The 21,754-nt window shown below is 41.7% G+C and overlaps 3 protein-coding genes across 3 annotated transcripts; all 3 read right to left on the reverse strand.

Moving 5' to 3' along the window:
• Positions 1 to 242: 242 nt before the first annotated feature.
• On the reverse strand, positions 243 to 4,669 carry gpaa1 (glycosylphosphatidylinositol anchor attachment 1). Its single transcript, XM_041948620.1, has 13 exons — positions 4,599 to 4,669; positions 4,122 to 4,235; positions 3,822 to 4,001; positions 3,369 to 3,480; positions 3,058 to 3,205; positions 2,868 to 2,969; positions 2,554 to 2,750; positions 2,237 to 2,433; positions 1,949 to 2,102; positions 1,774 to 1,845; positions 1,476 to 1,672; positions 1,201 to 1,371; positions 243 to 1,100 (listed from the first exon to the last, which is right to left on the reverse strand). Exons 2-13 carry the CDS (start codon positions 4,223 to 4,225, stop codon positions 857 to 859), a joined length of 1,878 nt encoding a protein of 625 aa, XP_041804554.1. The 5' UTR covers positions 4,226 to 4,235; positions 4,599 to 4,669; the 3' UTR covers positions 243 to 856.
• A 495-nt stretch (positions 4,670 to 5,164) lies between these two features.
• exosc4 (exosome component 4) lies at positions 5,165 to 7,045 on the reverse strand. Its single transcript, XM_041949838.1, has 3 exons — positions 6,863 to 7,045; positions 5,791 to 5,997; positions 5,165 to 5,696 (listed from the first exon to the last, which is right to left on the reverse strand). The coding sequence occupies exons 1-3, from the start codon at positions 7,031 to 7,033 to the stop codon at positions 5,337 to 5,339; spliced, it is 738 nt and encodes a 245-aa protein (XP_041805772.1). The 5' UTR covers positions 7,034 to 7,045; the 3' UTR covers positions 5,165 to 5,336.
• Positions 7,046 to 8,014: 969 nt separating this feature from the next.
• On the reverse strand, positions 8,015 to 20,563 carry prkacbb (protein kinase, cAMP-dependent, catalytic, beta b). The gene is made up of 10 exons (XM_041948387.1): positions 20,181 to 20,563; positions 16,390 to 16,451; positions 15,821 to 15,949; positions 15,470 to 15,568; positions 15,301 to 15,383; positions 15,095 to 15,221; positions 14,903 to 14,998; positions 14,057 to 14,179; positions 13,718 to 13,882; positions 8,015 to 9,549 (listed from the first exon to the last, which is right to left on the reverse strand). The coding sequence occupies exons 1-10, from the start codon at positions 20,224 to 20,226 to the stop codon at positions 9,424 to 9,426; spliced, it is 1,056 nt and encodes a 351-aa protein (XP_041804321.1). The 5' UTR covers positions 20,227 to 20,563; the 3' UTR covers positions 8,015 to 9,423.
• Between the last annotated feature and the right edge of the window lie 1,191 nt (positions 20,564 to 21,754).

Genomic DNA, 21,754 nt, shown 5'->3' on the forward strand with positions numbered 1-21,754 from the left:
TCTTGAGGTACTGATGATAATTGACGGACAATTTGTATTTATACACCAGGTTTTAAGTGCAAAGCCTAAAGATGTTTTCCACTGATTTTACACTTATGTGGCTCTAAGGGAAGCTTTCCAAAATCCAAATTAGCGGCATTTGATAGCAGGGTTTGAGTTTTCAGATGTCTGCTGTAAAGCTCTTGAAGTGAGTGAATGCACTGTTGAAGTTGTGTGACAATACTTAGCACAGAAACATGACAACTTTTTCACTCTTTTAATTTGCCATTTATAAATATGAAATAAACATGTTCCGCAGAAAGTTATCAAAACAAGTATAAAAATATTGTACGTGGTCACGGCTTGTTGAAGAGATGCAGATGTGCAGCTATCCCTCATTTCAACAGCTGTTTCATCCATCACCATCCTGCCTGATAGAACAAAAGAGCTAAAAAGCTGTGCAGTAATTGTAATTATGTACCACACATTAAATCACGAAACAAATCCTTGAACAAAAGTCTTTCACACAAAGCAACTCAACTGTGACACTTACAGCTACTCTTGGAAAGATCGTACCCCCTTCCACTTATTTGTAAATGAGATGTACAGTACAAAACAGTCCATTATCCAGAACACCTGATTTTTTTTCTCTAATGTGTTAAAGAATACTTGGAGTTCACACTGAACCAAACAATGTCAAAGGAAAAGAGTCACTGCATTCTTTCCAAATCAACTATAGATAGACATCCACCTTCTGTTCCAAACTCTCCAGTGCATTTAACTGTCATTCACATTTCCACAGTGAAGACAAACCTGAGAACACCTCAGAGGGGTTTTCTCCCCATGAAAGCCTTCAGTAGTCCTGTATGACTGGCGTTTACTTCCAGAAGAGGATGTTCCAGAAAAGCAGCCAGCAAGGATAGACCAGCAGGGCTATGAGTGGGTAAACCAGAGAGCCGTACAGGAAGTGGTCCAGGATGCCCTGCGAGATGACTGACAGGTACAGCAACCAACCATCCAGGAAGCTGATGGGCATTTCCTGCAGCTCTTGGAAGAAAAAGACGGAAAAGAGGAGCGTGCAGGCCGGGCTGAGGATGACCAGGATGAACGCCGACAGAGCCCTAAGGGGAGAGGAGGAAGGGAGTGAGGTTAAACTTCTGTTTGACTAACACATTGCAGTGCAGAGCGGCAGTAGCCAGAGAGTCTACGCAGGTGTATTACTTTGGTACGTGGGGTGTGACGAAGGCAGCCACAGGCACCAGGCTGAGAGCCAGGATGAAGCCCAGGGAGAAGTTGATGAGGGCGGTGCAACCCAGCAGCACGGCCAGGTACAGCACAGCCACCAGCTTCAGCACTTTCCAGCCCTGCTCCGTCCCCTCGCCTGACAGGAGCCTTCAACAGACAGCACGACAAACCACTTACTCTCCTGCAGCACTCAACATGAAATTGTAAATAAAAAGAAAAAATAAATATGTAAAAAAATAAAGTGCAGCTACCTGTGTGTGTTATGAGGCAAAGCCAGGCCGGCTGTGTAAACGGCAATAGCTGTCAGGACCACAGCCTCGGTCTCAGACACCGGGAAGTGTTCCAAAGCCATCTCCTGAAAGTGGATTGGCAGGGTGTACAGAGCTACTCCAGTCATATGGCTGATCACCAGAGGAGTCAACACTGACAGCACTCCTGGACTGGACATCTGAGAGGAAGCACATTTGATTAAAGCTGTGATTTAACAGCCTCAAGATAAGTAAATAGTGTAATTTCTGCCCCATTTGTCGTAATGTGTGTGCATCTAACCTGCTCAGCGTCAGCGACTCCATCTTCTGTTCTTGGTGGTGGAGTCGCCAGTTGAACCCACAGGTCTAAGGCCTGTATCGTCGTCAAGGGCAAATCTGGCAATCGAGTATGCTGCAAACAGGGTAGGTCTTTTGGATTGAATCACACTGAAAGTAAAATAACTGTGAAAGGATACACGAAGCAGCAGGATGATGGCGAGGAGGCCGAAGGCTGGCATGTAGTAGCCAATGGAGACAAAGTGAGAGAGGGACGGCATGAGGTAGAAGAAGTAGGACTGGTGAAGGCGCTCTAGGAGGTTATTCAGCTTACGATACATTCCTTCCAGGAGCCTAGAGGATATTCATGAAGAAGAATAAAAGATACAACTAAACCAACAATTAAGCGTTGAATGGTGAAGGTGAGATCTGCATAAAAAAGCACATTAAAAAAGAAGATTAAAATTAAAAACCACGCTTGCTCTGACCTGCCAATGGTGGTGGTGTCAGTCTTGTACTGGCGGAAACTGTTGATGCCCTTGATGGTGGCAGCCTCAATGTGGTATCGCAGGAAAAGGCCATGATCCCCCCAAGGCCGCCCACTGGCCTGCTTCATGACCATCAGCATCATGGTCTGGACTGAGTGGCTGTAGCCCGACACGCTGTCCCAGTCATTCCTCTGCAGCTGTAGAAACATCCACAGAGAGAGGCGAAATTAAAGAGGTTTTTAGATCTTACACCAAGAAAACCCTTCTGCTCACCAAACACGTGTTCGATTCTACTACATCTCTTCAGAAGCCTTCACCTTGCCCTGGATGGTGCAGAGGACTCCGATCTTCTGACAGAAAGCATAGAAGAGGTTGGCTAAGTCCAGGTTCGGGAGCTGACCGTTGAGGCCTTCCAGTATCAGGTCCATACTGGTGACGACATCACTGCTGAGCTCCAGGGACAGAGCTGCCTGGATTGAACCACCACGACCTTGAAGTGGAGACCAGTCCATACCTGGGTATGTCATTTTAGAAGACAGGTTAACTGAGGAATGCAGTTTTACTGTTTTTTATGAGTTCTGCATAAATGGTGTTGACTCCTAACACAGGGAGAATTCCTGCTGGTGATTACCTGTAGTGTTGGTGTGGTGGTAACCCTCCAGCCACGCCTGCATACCGATCAAATCGTGCTCGTTCACGAGGAAGATGATGTCCTTGGCCCAGTAAATCTGATCTATCGAGGAACACGGCAGAATTGAAAACACGAAATGCCCCTACAATGTCATTCAAACGGTGGAGAGGGCCGTGGGTTCTCTACTCACTCCTGAAGTACTGTGCCAAGCCGAGCAGCAGCCCCACTGCCTGGTTGTTGTTGTCGCCCGGGGTGCAGGGGGCACTCAGCACCAGGGCCTCAGTCCGTGGCGCTCTGGGAGCTCGAAGGATCCCATATACATTTGTGCCTTTCACCATCTGAGAGGAGAGAGGATGGAGTAAGATGAAGAGGAGCCACAGAAAATGCACAAAACAACTATAAAAACCATTAAGTCTCTTGTTGTGAACTGAAATGTGAGCAAAAACTGTCATGAACACGAATATACATCAGTAATTTATGAGTCTTAAATCACAAACTTACATATCTCTCTTTGTTTTCATCAGGGAAGGGCAGCCTGCGAGAGAAACTCTGGGTGAACACCTCCAGCCCCCGAGCCTGCATGGTCTTCACCAGCCAATCCACTGGCATCCCACTGCAGAGAAACAACAGGTCACATTAGATGGTGAAATAAAGGAGGAAACCTTCAAAACCCTGTCAAACACTGAGCATCACACATCCAATTAATGGAAATTGTTACAATAGTGCACTGTGCTCAGACATCTATTGTTCATCTGCTCAAAAACCTCAACATGTTAGATTAATAATGTGCAAAATAGATTTCGACTGAGACTGGTCTCAACCTTCAAAATAACCAGTGCCGGCTGTTCATAGTACCCCATCATATTTGGCACAGGTCAGTGCAAGTCCCTGGATGCTCTTCAACACCAGTCATCACGATCAAGCCTTGCTTTTTAACAGCTGTGTGTCGCTTACCCTGCTTTCTTCTTATGAGCTGAAAACTCTCTGGCAGTGGCCAGTGCCCTCTCCCCGGCTGGAAAGCGCTCCTCCACCATGGTAGACCCCATGGCATTCTCTGACATGTACGTCCGAAGAGTGAATGGCTCAAATGCCAACCCCATGAACCAGGCCACACCCGCCATGTAGCAGACCACACTGAGATGGAGGGTTGGAAGACAAATGAAAGAGATCATGTAAGTTATGAGCCCAGGTGCCCGCTGGGTGTATGTAGGATTTCACTTACGCACACTAATCTTGAAATGACTAAAAACTCACCAGATTGGGGCATTGAGGCGGGTTAACAGGCTTATCAGAGCCCGTCTTCTGTTTGGGTCAGACAGCAGTCCCATGTTGTTATCCTTTGCAACGGAGAGATACATACACTGGACCCTGAAGGCAGCACACGCAATGTAACTGTACACTTGAAATACGTATAGATCATTTATTACTGAGCCAGAAAGTCCAAGACTGAAAACCTTGACTTTTATATATATCTGGCGGCTTCAATAGTCATATGCAAGTCATTATATGGGTTTCCATACAGCTCGAAGAAAGAAATTGTTTTCTGCCACCCATTGTCATTCCACCCATTGATAGCTGCGGTTAGCTTGCGGCTAGCTCGCTGGCTGGCTGGCTGGCTGTCTTCGCGAGACAGTAAAATGCTTTAACCCGTTGTCCTCAATGAAGGCGATTGTTATTAACAGTTACGTGGTTACGTTTAAAATATTTTACATAATACGTATAAAGACGTACCTCTTTCCAGGGTACAGCGGGTCACATCCACCTGCAGAGGTGGGGCTTTTATCACAGCTGCTGTTGCTAAATGTTCTCGATTTCCTTGTTCCTGTGGGAACATGAATGCGGCGGACCGACTTCCGGCTTAACAACATGGAATAACATTGCATGGATTTTTAAAAAAACTTAATCTCACAAAAAATAAAAAACTGCAGCACAATGGCAAACAATAAAAATAAAATTTCCCAGAGATATTAATTACTTCATTATTAATTCTACTCAAAGGTAATTAAAGGTTCTACTACTGCACTTCCACAGCAATTAAAAATCACCTTAAACCATTTAGTTTGTATTAAAATCAAAATCAGTGCTTTTAAAAATAATCTAAAGTATGCATTTTTATTAAAAAATATTTTTCAAGTTATGCATGGGTTGACAATATCCCTGTTTCATTGTTGTAGTTGTTTTGTTTTGTTTCTCGTGGCTTTACTATTTTGCTTCCATGAAGATGTGGTATTGTACCTTTAAATACTTGAATAAATAATGCAACCATTCACAAATGAACATGCACAAATGATGCTTGGCTGACATATTTATTGTTAGCTTGACCATTTATTTACTGTACAAAATTCTCATTGCCATGACTACATAAAAAAAGCTATTCACTCCAACATTATCCCATCTCCATTAAGTCCGAAAACGCTTTCCAGTCTGTGACTAGAACCGCAGTCTACATGTTCACCCGTCCTCTCTGCATCACTCTCCAGAGAGCACAGAAACCTCTTTGAGATGTTGTCGCACCACCTCATCCAGCACCTTGCTCACACCTTTACAGGCTGTCATGGCAGCTTCGATCAGAGCCTCTAAGTGGTCCTGATGCAGTCTGGCGTCCATCTGCAGCAGAGCGATCTGTCCGCCTCGGGGCAGCAGCGCCAAGGCCAGAGAGCTCACTCCTCCACTTTCCTCTGCATAGCAAAGGTCAGCGAGGGGTGTCTCATCCACAAACCCGACCGTGCAGGCACACACGTAGTCCCGCATGGGGATGCCGGCGTCAATCACAGCCAGAGTGGCAGCATTTACACACACACTGTAGTTCCCTCCATCCGACTGCAGAATCTGTTTGGAAAGAAAAGTTTTCATTCAAGGATGGTGATCCCAACACTACAAACACCCTACACATCAACTCCACCTCTCACTGTTCCACATTAACCTTGACATAGATGTCTATTTGAGAGCGTGGGTAGAGCTGGGTCATCACAGCAGCTTCAAACGTCTGCTTCAGGTGGAGGCTCATCTCAGTAGACTTGCGGTCCCCATGTGGTCTCCTCTTCCTCTCTGCTGTGCTGAACGTGGCCATGCTGTACTGACAGTTGATGACGGCTCGATCGTGACGAGTCCGGCTGCGAGAACCTCGCATCTACGGGTGACAAACACGTCCTTGCTTAAAACCTTTACAAATCGATTAAGATCTAATGCAATCCAACACAACAGCTGATACAGAAATTCCACCTCTGCAAAGACATTAATGTTCAGTTTTGATTGATACTGTCAGAAAGGTATTCATTAACCTATGAGTTTATTACTTCACAGCAACTTGTAGGTTGCTGACAAACATGAGGGGGATAATATTAGAGCTACACTTTAACATAACAGTACATTACAACACCGTCACTAACTACAGCCTCAATAACATATATAGAGCTGAATTAACAATCCATCAGCAAGTTTTAACAAAAAAAAACAGCCATTATAAGCCTCATAAAGGAAGCATATGTGGCAGAGCTGTTGTACTGGATTACATTAGATTGCATAGATGTAGCTAATAAAAATACTCTTTATTTTAAAAATATTGTATTATTAACCATATAATCCAACCCTGGATATAATGACTATATTACTCAATATTTGGTTGCTGGTAAGATACATAATTTAAGATAAAATAGTCCTTAATTAATCCCACATCAGGAAAATTTGCAGTACTACAGCCACAAAGAGGAAGGAGTAAGAAAATCTGCACAATATAGTAATAAATACTTTTAATAAGTAAAAAGTTGTTCATTTCTCATTATTGCACACAGGAAACACTGATATGGTCCAGTTTAGTATGCACTGATATTGCACAGGAGCTAATTTATGAGTTTCTGTGTGTGTGGTCCACACTGTGTTGATTTGAGCTTCAGAATTATGTGACTGGAACAGCATTAACCTGATATAGCTTTGATTGACATTCTCTCTGGAGTTAGTAGTTGTCTAACCCTCCAGTCTCCCTCCATGCTACTTACTTCATGTGGGCCGTAAACCACAGCCAGAGCCTTCGTGTTTCCTTGCTCTAAATACGCGGAACCGTCAGCCTGAGCGAACACACCCATCCGGGCCTGGACCTTCCGCAGCTCGGTGGCTTTTCTTCCATCTAAACGGTATCCCTGATCAGACAGCAGCTCCAGGCCCGCCATGTTTCCGCAAACTTCAACGCAACGACCCACGTGTCCACGGCTGTACTACACTACCCATACACCCACTCACTGGAAGGACTACGGCAGGCAAGAAGGCTCAATATTGCCAGTTTAGGCATCTTGTACCTACAAATTATTCTGTTTATCAAGTATTGCGCCATATAGTTATCATTCAGTCTATTAAAACGTGTTTAAGGCATAACTTCTTTTTCTACATTAAATTGGGGAATTACAGATAAGCCTTCCTCATTCCTCAGTTGAAATTAAGTCTTAACATCACATTTAAATAGAAATTAATAAAAACCGGAAATGCATGGTCGTAGGACTCGTGTAACTATTTCTAACTTAAAATTTACTTGGTCCACATTTTTCAACTGTTCTTTTACTTTTCTCAGGTAATTAATCCTCTTTTTATAACTTTTTTACTTGTTATTGTCACTCACATTTGATACCTGGAGATAATTCTGATTTTCATGCTACTGTGCCTGCATGAATGTACATTTATTCTGCGTCTGTTCTGCAACTGATAAAATTGCCCATTAAATGAAAAAAAATACTGTATTGATTTACTTAACTATATGTTTGGTTAATTTTATTCAATTTCTAAAAATCTGATTTTAAAAGTTAGTGCATAAGCATCTCATGTGTACGGCACATAAGTGTTCCCAAGCACCTGTTCAAGGACCACTGGATATATCTAGATGGGACATTTTAATAACTGTGGATTGTCCCTCTTAATCTGTTTGTACCAAACTACAGGACTAGTCACTGTGATGTGAGCGTATTCACAGTGCTGAAACTGAAAAGTTGGCATTTTCTAACTCGAAAGTACTCTAACTAAATGCTTGTTTTTTGGGGGGCTGACAAAAATCAAACCCATTACATTTCTCAACTACTCGGGACTTCTATGTGGTTTCATTCAGACCTGTGAACTAGTGAAGAGAACAGTCTCACAATGCATGGAGAGTTTCACAACTTCAACACTTTTAAAAATAAAATTTATTAGCATCTCTAATGTGTATAAATAAAAACATATATGAAACAATGTATATACGTATGATGTCATGAGTTTAACAATAAGAGGGTTACATGTGATACAAAGGAGCAGTCTTTATTTTAGCCAGTGTATTGTGAGGAAAACTGTACCTTGAAATCAAAGCTTTCAAATATGCATACCTATAAGTTGCAAATCTACATTCTTCGATAAGAATGAAACAAAGACATCAGTTTGGGGTGGCAACAGGGTGAATATGGTAAAGATGCAGTTTTGCTTTCCTGTTTCTTAAGATTTTAAAACATCTTTGATTTAATACAATACAAATAATTGTTTTTTTTAAAGGCCTCACCAACAATGTTGAGGCACGAAGCCGCAACACTATTCACACAGACCTTCTCAAGTTTACATTACACTCAATAAAAATCCTCAAAAGGATTTTGCCTCACTCTTTTCCATTACTGAAGTCGCATTGTTCCACAGACTCATAAGAAAGGGTCTTTATAAGCAGACCTGAACTCTAGGGACATGACTATAATGTTAGACACAGCGACAAAAAAAAAAAAATAGTAAGATACCCAATGACAAATTTTACATGTAACTAACAAGATCCAAAAGGATCAAACAAACGACTCGATTTGCCTTTTACTAATGCAACAAGGTTTGTCATTTTCTGCAATGGCTTATTGTGCCTGGGTCAGAATGCCAAGAAGACAGTGAATGGATGCTTCTGTGGGGGTATGAGGACTCGGCTCTCTCTGCAAAAAGCAAAGAAAGAAGAGGACCTCTTTCCTTGTGTCACCCATTGTCTTCTATTTGGTCATGCTTTCAACACTCAGCGTGTTCAGATGTCTTACAAAACTGACAGATATGCACATGGGACAAATGTTACCTCAGAATGCGGGCCAGAATTTTCCAATAGCCAATGTGATGTGGACTTGTAACAGACCGTTAAATATACACCGCTGACAACTAGAGGGAACAGTCTACAACCCGCAGAACTGTGTGTCAAACTGCCATAAACAAGTCAGTTACAATGTGTGGACTATTACTGGCCATTGTCTCAGTATTTCCTCATATATTGAAACAACATCCAAGATTAACTGCTTCAAAGTAAAAAAAAAAAAAAAAAAAAAAAAAACAACAAACAAACAAAAAAAAACGGTGGGAAGGTACAAAAAAAGAAAAAGAAAAAGTGGTGTGTCTGCTTTAATATGCAGGTGTACGTGACAGTGAGAGGTTATCGGCACCCAAGGATCATGGCGACCTCATTCAGCCTTACGGAATGAAGGGACTATGTAGTAGATCTGAAAAACGATGGTCTCTGCTCCATCCCAAGTCTTTAGAAGAGTGCAAAGATCCCCTTATTTCCCTGATATATCCATGTTCTCGCATCCTAAAACTCTGCAAACTCCTTTGCACACTTTTCCGTTAAAGAAACGCGGATTTCTTCCTCCTCGTAGTCGTCGAAGTTGCTGGTGTCCCCTGGGCCTCTGCACTTTGGTATGAACGGGGCTTCCACCTGCGAGAACAGGATTATACATATATTAACGTCATATTTATGTCCACACTGCCAATCACAAGAACACCCGTGACAGAGAACGTAAGGAGAAATCTCTCCTGTATTATTCCTCTGAGGAAGGATGGAGAAATTTCAAGAAACTTCAAATATCTTTCAGCAACTTACCTTACCCTGTCAAAAGGCGTCTAGATGCTGGAAAGAGCAAATGATGATAGAATACACTGAATTCTGACAGCTTCAAGGGGTCCATATGCTTTAAAGGGACTGCTTGTCAGATGGTCTGTGTGTGAAACCTTCTCCCTCCACACTGATGTTGGAAATGGGGAGCTGGATCCAACAGTTTAAGTAAAAAAAATCTGACAATCAGGCCCACTTCACGAGGCGATTTGCCCAGCAACACAGCACGCAGGATCTGAACTTCTCTCTCAAGCTTTTCTTTTCATTCACACAATGACCCTCATTGCTTTTTGTGTGTGCTACCATGTAACACTATGCATTTCTTTGAGGAGAAACGAACCGCAAGTGTGCACTTCAATCCCCATTTTAACAATAAGCATGTATTCCTCCTCTGTTTGACAGCTTTTAATGCCACATTCAATCATTGCCGTTTCAGCTATAAACACTTGTGTCTTTACACACGGTCTGTGACAAGTTGGGTCAGGAGGAACAAAAGACAGGGAAAAAAACACCTGTTTGGATCATTCCATAGGTAAACAGGTTCATTGGTAACCGTTGAAAGCATCATGATTGGGTATGAAAGGAGCATCCTGGAAAGGCTCAGTGGTTCACGAGCGAGGTTCACCACTTCGTGAACACATGATTGTATAAAGGATGTTACTACATGGCCGCAGAGACACTTCAGAAAACCACTGTTGGTAACAGTTTGTTTGCAAATGATTGCATTCGGTTTTTATTTACGTTTTCACACAGTGTCCAAACTATTTTGGAATCAGGTTTGTGGGTTGTCTCAGGCACATCCCATCCTTAAATGGTACCTAGTGTCATGGATTTTGTTTAGTAAGTGCCTGTTAACCTTGACATGAAGGAGCACCTTTGTTGGCCATGGTTACACTTAGATGTTTGAGATGAACCAACACAAATAGATTACACACTTTTACATTCACTTACTTCTATTTCTTATTAATATGCTGCAATTGCTTGACATTTAACTGATTAAAAATCTATAATTCATATGAAACAGCTTATGAGCCTCACTGAACTGCTACTATACACCAGTTACTGAGTATTCAAGCCCTCGAGCTTTGTTCTCAGGTTAAACTCGGTCTATTGTCAATAAATGTCAGTCATTTCTTTGTGCATCACACTTTCCATGTTTTCTAGACAGCAGTCAGTGCAGAGTAATGTTCACATCTTTTTGAGGCTAAAGCTTGACATGACACAAACACAGGTCTATGGTGTGCAATTCCTTCAAAGTTGTCAGTCCACCTCCCTCAGCTGCATATTTACCAAACATGTAGTGTGTCTGGGTGTCAGAAAAGAAAATGAAGGTGGAAAGATACAGAAAGACGCATATTGTATACATGTTGTAGTAAATTCTGTGTTTCGGATTGTTTTAGTCACATTTTTACCATGATCTACGTCTACAGACTAAACCATTACCACTGACAGAAATAATCACAAAGACAAAAAAAAAGTTAAAAAAAGATTAAATGAGAGGGGGAAAAAGGGTCTAGCCTACTTCAATAACATTACAGTCTAACAGCAGTATTCAAGGAGCAGAATTAACTTTTTTTACTGAATAAAAGCTGAAAATAGATAAGAAATACACAAGCTACAGCTATAGTAAATAGCTTAGCCTTTTTAAACTGTTTCTACATCTCATAATCATGTCATGCAGAAGCAGTCACCTTATCTAAAGCATGTGGGAAGAGCATGAATAGCAACCAAAAATGGCGCTGAAATGAATTAGATCCCATAACAATGCACAACAGTCAGGGTCAGATTTAAAGGTGCATCTGATAAGAGCCAGCCGGTCAAAACAGGGGTGGGGAACGTTCGGCCTCCGGCCTGTATACAGGCCGCTAGACCATTTCGATGCAGTGATGTGCTTTCCAGGAGAAATGGATTTATTTATTTTTTTGTTGAAGTAAAAGACAAGCCGGTGTGTCTATGCTAGTTTGTGAGGACGTGCTCGCAGTGATGAAAAAGGTCAATCTTGAGCTTTATTACAGCTCAAGCATCAACATGCTAAACTGGATGAGCTGCACAGACAGCTGCGCTTAGAGAAAGCTAATGCTATTTGGAGGAGATTTGGGTGCTCAACTTTCACAGCACCACATTCTGACAGAGACAGTGTTATGCACGTAAGTTGTGTGGTGAGAGAGCTAATGGCTACGAAGCTGAAACCTCATTCAGAAGGAGAATTTGTGAAGGAGAGCCTTGTTGCCACTGTGGAGCTGCTAGCATCGGACAGACAAAAGCTGTTCCAGAGTGTCAGTTTGACTCAAAGAATTCATGGAGATAAAGGAAAAACCTGACATGGAAACTCAGCGATAGCAGGTGTCTGTGTGATATGGCCTCCATGGTGGGGACATTACCAAGAACCTCTCAGAACTGAACCTCAAGCTCCAGCAGCTTCTCAGCACTCTGCTTTCAAATATGAAATCATCTGAAGTGAAATTAAAGCTTTGGCAAGTGCAGCTGGAGAGAGGAAACACTGTCCATTTTCCCACTCTGCAAGAATAAAAGCCGGCTATGACATCTGAATATGCTGCTGAGTGTGAAAACTCCTTCAGGCATTTGGTAAGAGGTTTCAGGACATGAAAGAAAACAGAAGGAACTGAACATATTTGCTACCCCATTTGACATGGAACCAGCTGATGTGCCTGACAACCTACAACACGAAATCATTGAACTGCAAAGCAACGACAAGCTCAAAGCTCGGCACAACAACCTCCCTCTGCTCGAGTCCTAAAAACTATATGTTCATCATGAGGATTTTCCCATTCTGCAGAGACATGCACTGAAGTTTGCATCTCTGTTTGGGACAAACTACTGGTGGAGGCTGGAAAGTTTTGAAGCTTTGAGAGCTCACAGTTTCCTTTTTAAACTTCTGGGATTAAAACGTGGATTTATCTTCACTTCATCCTGTCTGCAGCAGCGAGCCGCGGAGGTGCCGACCTGTACTGTAATTAGTCTCTCTTCGTTGATTTGACTGCTTACTGGAGGGGAAATGTACTTTACTTCATGGGCTTACAGAGAGGAGAAGGGAAAAAGAAAAGAGACTGAAAGAACGGGAGTTTGGTGAGTGCTGAGTTCAGTCAGAGGCTGAACTGAAAACAAACACACACAGGCACACACACTCTTGGTGCCTGCTGTTGCTTGCTATCTTACGGTAATGTGCAGTATTCTGGCAGTTAGTGGCAAATAAACAAAAATGATCCCACAGTCCAACACGGGTGACTAACACAAACTACAAGTTTCCTTTTTTGAGGGGGTACAGCATTATACAACATAATGACATTTGGTACAGCCCTACTACTGTGAGCGGCTCAATTCAAAGCTAACTCTTGCAAAGACTCACTCCCGCTCAAGATTGATTGACCCAGACCCCCAAAAACATCTGCTAGTAGCATCATCATCACTACCATCTTGCCAAAGAGAAGCAGTTCCAGCCATCGCATTAGAGGTAAGTGTGATATATGCACTCAATAATTTAGAATGGCCCACAAAGGAGGTTATAAAAATTGAAATGGCCCTTGATAGGAAAAAGGATCTCCTACCCCTGGTTTAAAAAGAAAACACAGCATGACTGCATAATAATAAGGTTAAACAAATCATTGAGATCAAGCTCAAGCTAAATATCTACTTTGATTAATCGAAGAACTCCATTATCACAGCTCACATCCTGCAGTGAAGCTGGGTGATTTCCAAGTCGGGAAAAAAAAAATCTATGACACCCCAGTTGTGAATTCATTGTAACATTCAAGCAAAACACAGACCATCACACAGGCCCATAAAGCACTGTCCTCAGATAACTTTCTGAAAACAAAATAATATAAAATAATACTGCTGGAGCATCCTAGCTGGGAACTTTACAACTAACAAAACAAAAAAAATCAATATCAACAAATCAATATCTAATTAACTTGTTTTTGTAGGGGTAACAGTATTTGGAGTCACTACAAAATGTGCACTGGTGTCTTGCCTTTCGCTCGTAGATTGCGATCCAGTCTGTTGTGGCAAACCATTTGTGGCCCTTGATGTCGTTCACGCCGTTCTTCAGGTTGCCATAGCGTTTTGTCAGATCCACCTGCAGCAGGTTTCTCAACAGATCCTTCAAGTCGGAGCTGAAGTGGGAGGGGAACCTCACCTAGAAAGAAGAAGAAACATGTTTAGAATTCACGTCTTTCCGGCAGAAATATGGGGTTTGTACATGCACACGCATGTCTAACTTGTTCTCCATCTACATGTAGGAGGCACATCTCAAATCAAAGGACTTTTATTTCCAGCATGTAGAAAAATCCCAAAACAAACACCTGCCTACCTTCCCAGACACGATCTTCTCATAGATCTGAATGGGTTGATCTGCAAAGAACGGAGGGTAGCCAGCTGCCATTTCATAGATGAGGACTCCGAGGGCCCACCAGTCCACAGCTTTGTTATAGCCCTACGAAGATTCAAGACAGATACCACTGAGAGGACACAAAAACAAAAGTTCCACTACAGGCAGAATTCAAACATTATGCTTGACTTGTTCACAAGTAAGACTTTCTCTTGCTCCTTATGTACAACTGGTCCAAATGCCAACACTGAACAATGGAGTTATTCTATGTTTCTTGTTACCCTGTCTGAGATTTAAGATGATATAAGATATACATTTCTCTAAGATAATTTACTCTTTTGTGGTACACTGTTTGTCAACCTGACTGGTCTACTTTGGCTAGTAATTTCCTATTTTTTCATACCTATCCAGCTGTAGGTTTACTTGCCACTAGAGAGAACTGTTAGTCATCATGTAGGGCGAGTTTTTCTGGTTGATAAAAAGTGAGCAAAATGTCTTTTTGCTGTATTGCACTTATGGACTACTGAGGTATCGTTTCCTCTTTTAGACTGGATTTTGTCTAGTGTGATTGTTCAGCAGGCTTAGAAGCAAGCCTACAAAAAAGCCTGAAAAAAAAGTAATTTCTGCTTTAAAACTCCTTTGTAGCTGTACTGGAAAACATTGCTAAACATGGCTCAGTTTCGGTTATATACTAGAGGAACAACAGTCTACTAACAAAAATGCAAAGTGCAAACAAAAAGAAAAACATGTGTACCCAGGAGGGAAATTGAATATTGTGACATTCATGCATTGAAAATATCTTAAAAAGAAAAAACAGGAACTCCATACTTTGCTGAGAATGATTTCTGGCGCCAGATACTCCGGTGTCCCACACAACGTCCAGGTCCTGCCTTTTACCCGCTTGGCAAACCCAAAGTCTGTCACCTAGAGGTCAGGAGCATATATGCGCTAAACATGGGCAAAGTGTGGACTTACAAGACCAAGCAGCATTATATATTCATTTGTTTGGCTGCAGCTCACCTGAATGTAGCCGTGGTGGTCAATGAGAAGGTTCTCAGGTTTCAGATCTCTGTATATGAGATCTAGTGAATGGAGGTACTCAAATGTCAGCACTATCTGGGCGGCGTAAAACCGTGCATGTGGTTCACTGTAGAGGAGGGAAGAAGTGTGGTGAAAGCAGTGTCTTTTAACACACAGGAGAAATGAGCTGACAGTATAATACTAACCTGAACCTTCCAATTCGTCTTAGGTGTGAGAACATCTCTCCTCCTGGAACATACTCCATCACCATGTACAAATTGGAGTTGTCCTATGAAAAGTAAAACAACGCTTACAACACGCCCAAAACTAAAAACTAAAAAACTGAATTTAAATTTGAAAAAAAGCACAGCGTACCTTAAACGCATACTCAAGTTTGACGAGAAAGGGGAAGCTCACAGCCTGTAATATCCTCTTCTCGTTTAATGTGTGTTCTATTTGCTTGAGTTTCACCACCTGACAGATAAAAAGAGATAAGATGACCTTGTCGGGTAAATCTCACTTACTCTAGCTGCAGAGATAGCAGATGCAGGAAAGGCAGCTTTTAGTTATTTATTTATTTTCCTTGTGTCCCCTGGTAACACCGACAACGAGTTTAATGTCATTTTTAGGGGAGATGAGAAGGTTAAGTGAAAATTTAATGCACATGTCAACACTATTACTATATTTGAAAATGTTCCACGTGGCTTGAATCATGCTGCCACTGACCTTCTGCTTGTCCAGTATTTTCATGGCAAAGTATTGCTCTGTTCCTTTGTGTTTCACCAACATGACTCTTCCAAATGAGCCGGTACCCAGGGTCTTTAATCTCTCAAAGTCGTCTAGGCACGTTGTGCTCTGTGAAAAGAACAACCTGTTAGCCTATTCTGTAACAACAACAATAATAATAATAAAACCTTTTGTATTTATACAGCACCTTTCAAAACAAAGTTACAAAGTGCTTTACATGATTGAAATAGGATTAAAACATTTCAGGGCTGAGGCAAGTAAATTCAGATGCTTAAAATAATACGAAGTAAAAAGGAATAAAATAGTAATGATCATAATAAAGCAGATAAGAGAGGTTGGATCTTAAACAGAGTGGTGGTAGCATTAATAAAAAGGCTTTTTTTTAAAAAAAAAAAAAAAGCTTAGTTTTGAGAAGTGATTTAAAAGATGTCACTGATTCTGCTAGCGTTAGATCCTCAGGCAGGGAGTTTCAAAGCTGAGCTCCGATGTTAGCGCCTGGTCGCCTTGAGTGTTATGTGGCAAAAGTATCAAGTTTTCCTCATTCTTACCTGTGGTGGGCATTCCCATTTCCGTAAGAAATCTTCTTTGGCTTTGGCTAGAAACTCTTTCACTAGAAAAAGTGCAAAGACAGACCCAGTTAGCATACAGTTCTTGTCTGGTGACATTCACTGGATGATAGGCAAGTAAACACATTTGGGTTTTGGATCAAACTGGCAAAAAGACCAAATGCTATCGTACAGGAAGGGGAAAGGAAAAAAAAATGTGGGAAGTGGAAATTCAACTGAGAAGAATATGGGCAAAGTCAACTCTCATCTGGATATAAATTAAACAGGATGCAAAAAACATCACATACTTTGTTCTCAAGAACAAAGCACACAAACACAAAACAACGACATCCAAGACAGACGGACAAGTGATGCATGCCAAGACACTCAGTACATTTGTTTGTTATTTAGCAGCATCATTCCGAGGGGACGGGGAAAAACACAACACTTAGAATTACGGGAGAGGTTTCTCTGAGCATCTTGTGCATCACTTAACACAGCTTGGGGGAAGGCTAGTATCAAACACAGCGTAAAAATGGTAAGCAAAGACAAACCAATGTATGGGAAATCCAGATTGAGAGAATGTGGATAACAAAAAGACAGACTTATTATCAAAGCACATGATAAAAGCAAGCACATGTAGCAAGTTTTCACATTGAGACCAATGCCGCTCTGCCATTCTCGTCATCTTTTGGAGGAATGAGCATACCAAAAGTCTCTATTGATCACCAAGGTTTTGCAGGAACAATCACCCACACGGATGGTGATGATACAGAAGAGAAGACAGAGAGAAATATAGAGTTCATGTACATAACAAGTATATCACATCAACAGACATGAAGCATATGTAGTGAATAAAAGCAACAGGAATGAAAACAGAGTTGACATTCACCTGAGGAATTTAAACAAAGACTGGGTGTCTGCTGTGGTTTTCGAGGAACAGGTGTACCAAACAAGCAATTCAGTCGTGCATATTAGGTCAGATTGACAAGATAACACTCCATACAAGAGAACAAAATGTACAGTACACTACAAAGATTAGATTTTTGTAATTTTTGGCACTTAGCTGTGGCTTCATTTTTCAGGCAGCTACTTGATTTACATTTGAGACACTTGTAAACCATGTAAGGTTTGGTATTTTTACTTGAAACAAGACTTAAACAATTAATCAATAAAACAGCAGTTGATTTATTTTCTGACAACTGACTAATCGTTAGTTGCTGCCCTAAAACAACATAGCATATACAGTACAATGGTTAAATATCCCCCATTCAATCACAGCAATTTTAAACTGTTAAACAATATGAGGTCTTTTTGTTTGCACATGTCTCTCCAGTATTTTGCATCAAGAGCAGGGACGCCCAAAGCAGGCATAACTTTCAATCTGGCCTGCCAAATGTTTGTAACAGAAACAACCTTGAGTAAAAAAGAACTTTAAAAAATAAAATATAAATTGCTGTTTATGCAGTTTTATTTTTGTGAGGTAAATATGCACCTTAAATCTGTATGATCTCTAGTAATTCATTATTTTTCATAATCTGAGCACAGTGGCAGAGTGACACTTTGCACAAAAAGTCAGTCAACTCAGAGAACTTGGGATCAGAGTATCATTTTGCAACTTACAATACAAAACAACACAATAGGTTTCTGCTTTTGGCCCATGGCCCACCATTTTGTTTCAGTTTTGGCCGTTCAAGGGAAAAGGTTTGGACAACCCTGACCTAGAGGGACAAATCAAATAGTCCAAAGCCAGTACAGTTGGCCAACTCTTCCTGATAGCAATACCAAAATCCAGACACGGGTTACATGGTTCGGTTATGTCGGTCTGTCCTGTTACACTACAGAGTGAAATGCAATACACGGGGACGGCGAAATAGAACAGGTGTCATGATGGCAGCTGTTTAATCTCGCTGGGCAAGTGTGACTGTGCTGGTACTGTTCCAACTGTTCCAGTTAATGGAAGCTATATACAGTAAACACAGGTAGTCTAGTTTATATACAGCACTGTAGGTAACCCGGTCGTCTTGCCAGAGCTTCTACACTGCAGGTAAATCTGCAGCTCAGGGCACAGCGTCAGCTTAAACAGGTTTAACAGTTAGCCACGCCGCAGGATCTAGGGATCATTGTAACGCTAAAAGAAATGCTTGGCAGTATGGGAACTATTGCTGATCTGATCATCTCTGTCTGTCTGAGTGTCTCTGGCTGGCACTGCTCACTGTGCCTGCCTGGTGTCTCTCAACAGGTCAATAAATCTCAGAGCAACATATTCACTGCATCATAAAGTGACGCTACTTTAAACAAAGTGCATAACTGAACACAGATGGTTCTCTTCATGCTTAAGATTACAAAATGCATGAAGGCAGTCGACAATTTCAGGGCAGAAGTGTCTCATTTTTGCACATTAAATGCAATTATTCTGCAAGAAACAATTAACACCTACAGCTTTTATGTTTACAACCGGCCATAGGCAAACATTTATGACTTATCGCATGGGGTGCTCAACTATGACAAGCTGCACACATCAAACTATATGAGTGCAAAGTAACACTGGCCTAGGCCTAGTTACGTCAAACCTTTCAAAGCTTGTAATACCCCTTATCCTCTGACGAAGGTCTGATGACAAGCTGCTCCAGTCAATGACGAGCTGAATGTGAGAAGTGAGCCGTGATGGACCTTTACCACAGCGTGATAGGAAAGGGGGCTTGAAATGAACACAAGGGTCACAATTCAAGTGTGTCTGTGTGTATATGCTGGGAAGACAGTAGTAGGTCCCACTTTTATGAATGGAAAGAGGGCATTTGTCATTTCTTCACCATATTTGGTCACAGTGCAGTACAGAGGGAAAGCTTTGTTTATGTAGCCTAGAATAAAATGTGGCAGTGAAGCCTGGGGGCAGAAACAGTCCCACACCGCCTTCAAGTACAATTTATTGCCTATTTATAACAATTACTCAAGGGTTTGTGGTTTATTGCTGCAATTCTGAGACCATCAGTGCAAAGTTTCAGTCTGATACGGCTTGCTGGGCTTGTTGAGGCTGCGGCTAAACGTGCAGGAACAACCTCGTACTGATTGTTATTCAGCCAAGTTTAAGGATGGCACCACGGAGGAGAGGATGAGGTGATGCCAGCCTGAGGATTTTTAGCCATTCTCTAAGGCTTTGGATGGGAAGCGACTGCACGCCACAGATAACTATGTGTGTGTGTACAGGCCTGAACAGCTACCACCATCAAGAGGCAGTGAAATGACAGGGGCCTTCTGAAGGCTAATCCCCCCTACTCACAGCTAAAGTTAGCAGGCTAGCTGGTCATCACGCTCGATCCTTCTTGTGCTCCAGTTGGCGTGAAAACAGCCTCGTAACGTGTGAAATTATCAATAAGGGGGGATTTATCGATAAGCACTGCTTTTTTCACTCTGTAACAGGATTTAACAGGCTGTTAACACTGTCACTGCTCCCCTTCCCCACCCCCTTGCAGCCAAGAAAACCATAACATCCACGGGGTCTTCTTGCTACTAGCAAACTTAGCTAGGCCCTCTACTAATTTCCCATGCAAAACCACATTAACGTTTCCCTGCGTGCTCATTTATCGTTAACTAAAGGGCGAGTGTTTGCCGCGCTGGTGGGATAACTGTGCGGGGGATGACGGACGGCCCTCCTCTGCTTTACTGTAGCTGCCAGTTAGGACAGTTTAAGTGCCTTAACACGCTAGCAGCCTACATTGAAGAGGCTTGATAAGTGTCAAACGCATAAATTCAACATAAAACACCGCTGAGGGCAAACAACAGCCCCTACTCACCGCTCTCTAGCTCGTTGCCCTTCTTGGCGGTGGCAGCGTTCCCCATGGTGTGGAAGACACGGCGGTCGCTCCGACTGAGAAGAGATGGCGGTGGCTAGCTAACCTTCCAACGGCTGTTATTCCCGAGCTGCTTAAAATAGGTATACCTCAAATCGATGTATTTAGTCGGTTCAAACGTACGGAAATAAAGTCCAGTATCCCTTCCAGCGGGACCCCTCGCTCTCCCTCTGTCTCGCCCTCTTTCCTGTGAGAGATTTCCGCCTCTCGCTAGTTCACTGACGGCTGTATGGCAGACATGAAGCTAGCGGTCACTTCTGTTTCGGACTCGGCTGCTCCCCCCAACCCTCACCGCTGCGCTGCATTCACGGCATGGTTCGGGTGTGGATTGGCCAGAGATGTCTGTGCGGAGATACCAAACTTGACTCGCTTCCGCGTTTTTGAGGCATCACGATTGCATTCAGAGATACGGGCTGACATTTCCAATACTCGTTTGCTGACTTTACTGCAGGCTAAATATAACTTAAACAGGCGTCTTTGTTTGATTAGTGCTTTGTTGCTAATCCAATTGGTGTAATTGCACCCTCAGGTGTGTTTATATGGCGCAAATACTAATAGATTGTCGCCATTGTGATTTTATATTACTTTAGTAGGCCTGAGGCTTGTATCTTTTAAGTGGCCCTATAAACTTTTATGCTTTGATAGTTACACTTTTTATTAGCTGCACACATGCTGTATACTTCTGTGCATTATATAAAGTTTATGCACTTACATGTGACAAGAAGGATTTGACAGAGAAATATATAAAAGTAGAGCTGAATGAATAATAAATCTCGAGACAAAATGAAACATTGGGCCAGAAACATTGGTGGAAGAAGTCAAATCATTTTTGTTTAAACAGGCCACAAAATATGAAATTGCAAGTCCTCCAATTAATCAAGAAAAAGTAATAATAAAACAATGGTAAAATAAAATACTCCATTACAAGTAGAAGTCCTGCCTTCAAAAATGTTACTTGAGCCTCTGAACTGTAGTGAAATATAAGTTTAAAGTGGGATTAATTTAAAATATCTTAAAATTTCTCTCAAGTACAGAACTTGAATAAACATGGCTACTTTCCACCACTGCTAAGCCGGCTGTCAATGAGTACCACTGCAGTTTTATGGCTCATTTTCATTTTAATTTAGTTTAGGAAAGATTGTTTGAATGTTGAATTTTTTTAAACTTTCTCAGAAGACTTTCAATCCTTGACAGTCACCTTTTATTAGCTTCATATATGATCACTTTGACTTATTGTCACAGCATTTCAAGTTTATGCATTTACATGTGACAAGCCTGAAGGACTTCAGATACCTTATTATAATGAGATGGAACTTAATTTTTTTAAAAAAGAAAAGCATTTAAAATGATCCAAAGACTAAACATTAGGCCAGAGTCAGTGGAGAATAACATCAATACATTTTATTATAGCCCAAAAAAGAAAAGAAAAAAAGTACTCATAAAATTTACTTAAGTAAAAGCAATAATTCCACAATGTAAAAACACTCCATTACAAAGAAAAGTCCTGCATCAGTCTT

This window comes from Chelmon rostratus, chromosome 12, assembly GCF_017976325.1.
Source record: "Chelmon rostratus isolate fCheRos1 chromosome 12, fCheRos1.pri, whole genome shotgun sequence".
Lineage (NCBI taxonomy): Eukaryota > Metazoa > Chordata > Actinopteri > Chaetodontiformes > Chaetodontidae > Chelmon > Chelmon rostratus.

Coding starts and splice junctions, on each gene's coding strand:
- exosc4 (XM_041949838.1), bottom strand. CDS start 7,033: ATGGCGGGCCTGGAGCTGCTGTCTGATCAGGGATACCGTTTAGATGGA. Junction 5,998..6,862: donor TGGTTTACGGCCCACATGAA/GTAAGTAGCATG, acceptor TGTCACCCGTAG/ATGCGAGGTTCTCGCAGCCG. Junction 5,697..5,790: donor AAATAGACATCTATGTCAAG/GTTAATGTGGAA, acceptor CTTTCCAAACAG/ATTCTGCAGTCGGATGGAGG.
- gpaa1 (XM_041948620.1), bottom strand. CDS start 4,225: ATGTATCTCTCCGTTGCAAAGGATAACAACATGGGACTGCTGTCTGAC. Junction 2,751..2,867: donor CCACCACACCAACACTACAG/GTAATCACCAGC, acceptor TGACATACCCAG/GTATGGACTGGTCTCCACTT. Junction 2,434..2,553: donor TCTGCACCATCCAGGGCAAG/GTGAAGGCTTCT, acceptor ATGTTTCTACAG/CTGCAGAGGAATGACTGGGA.
- prkacbb (XM_041948387.1), bottom strand. CDS start 20,226: ATGGGGAACGCTGCCACCGCCAAGAAGGGCAACGAGCTAGAGAGCG. Junction 16,452..20,180: donor GGGCAACGAGCTAGAGAGCG/GTGAGTAGGGGC, acceptor CACTTTTTCTAG/TGAAAGAGTTTCTAGCCAAA. Junction 15,222..15,300: donor AGACGAATTGGAAGGTTCAG/GTTAGTATTATA, acceptor CCTCCTCTACAG/TGAACCACATGCACGGTTTT.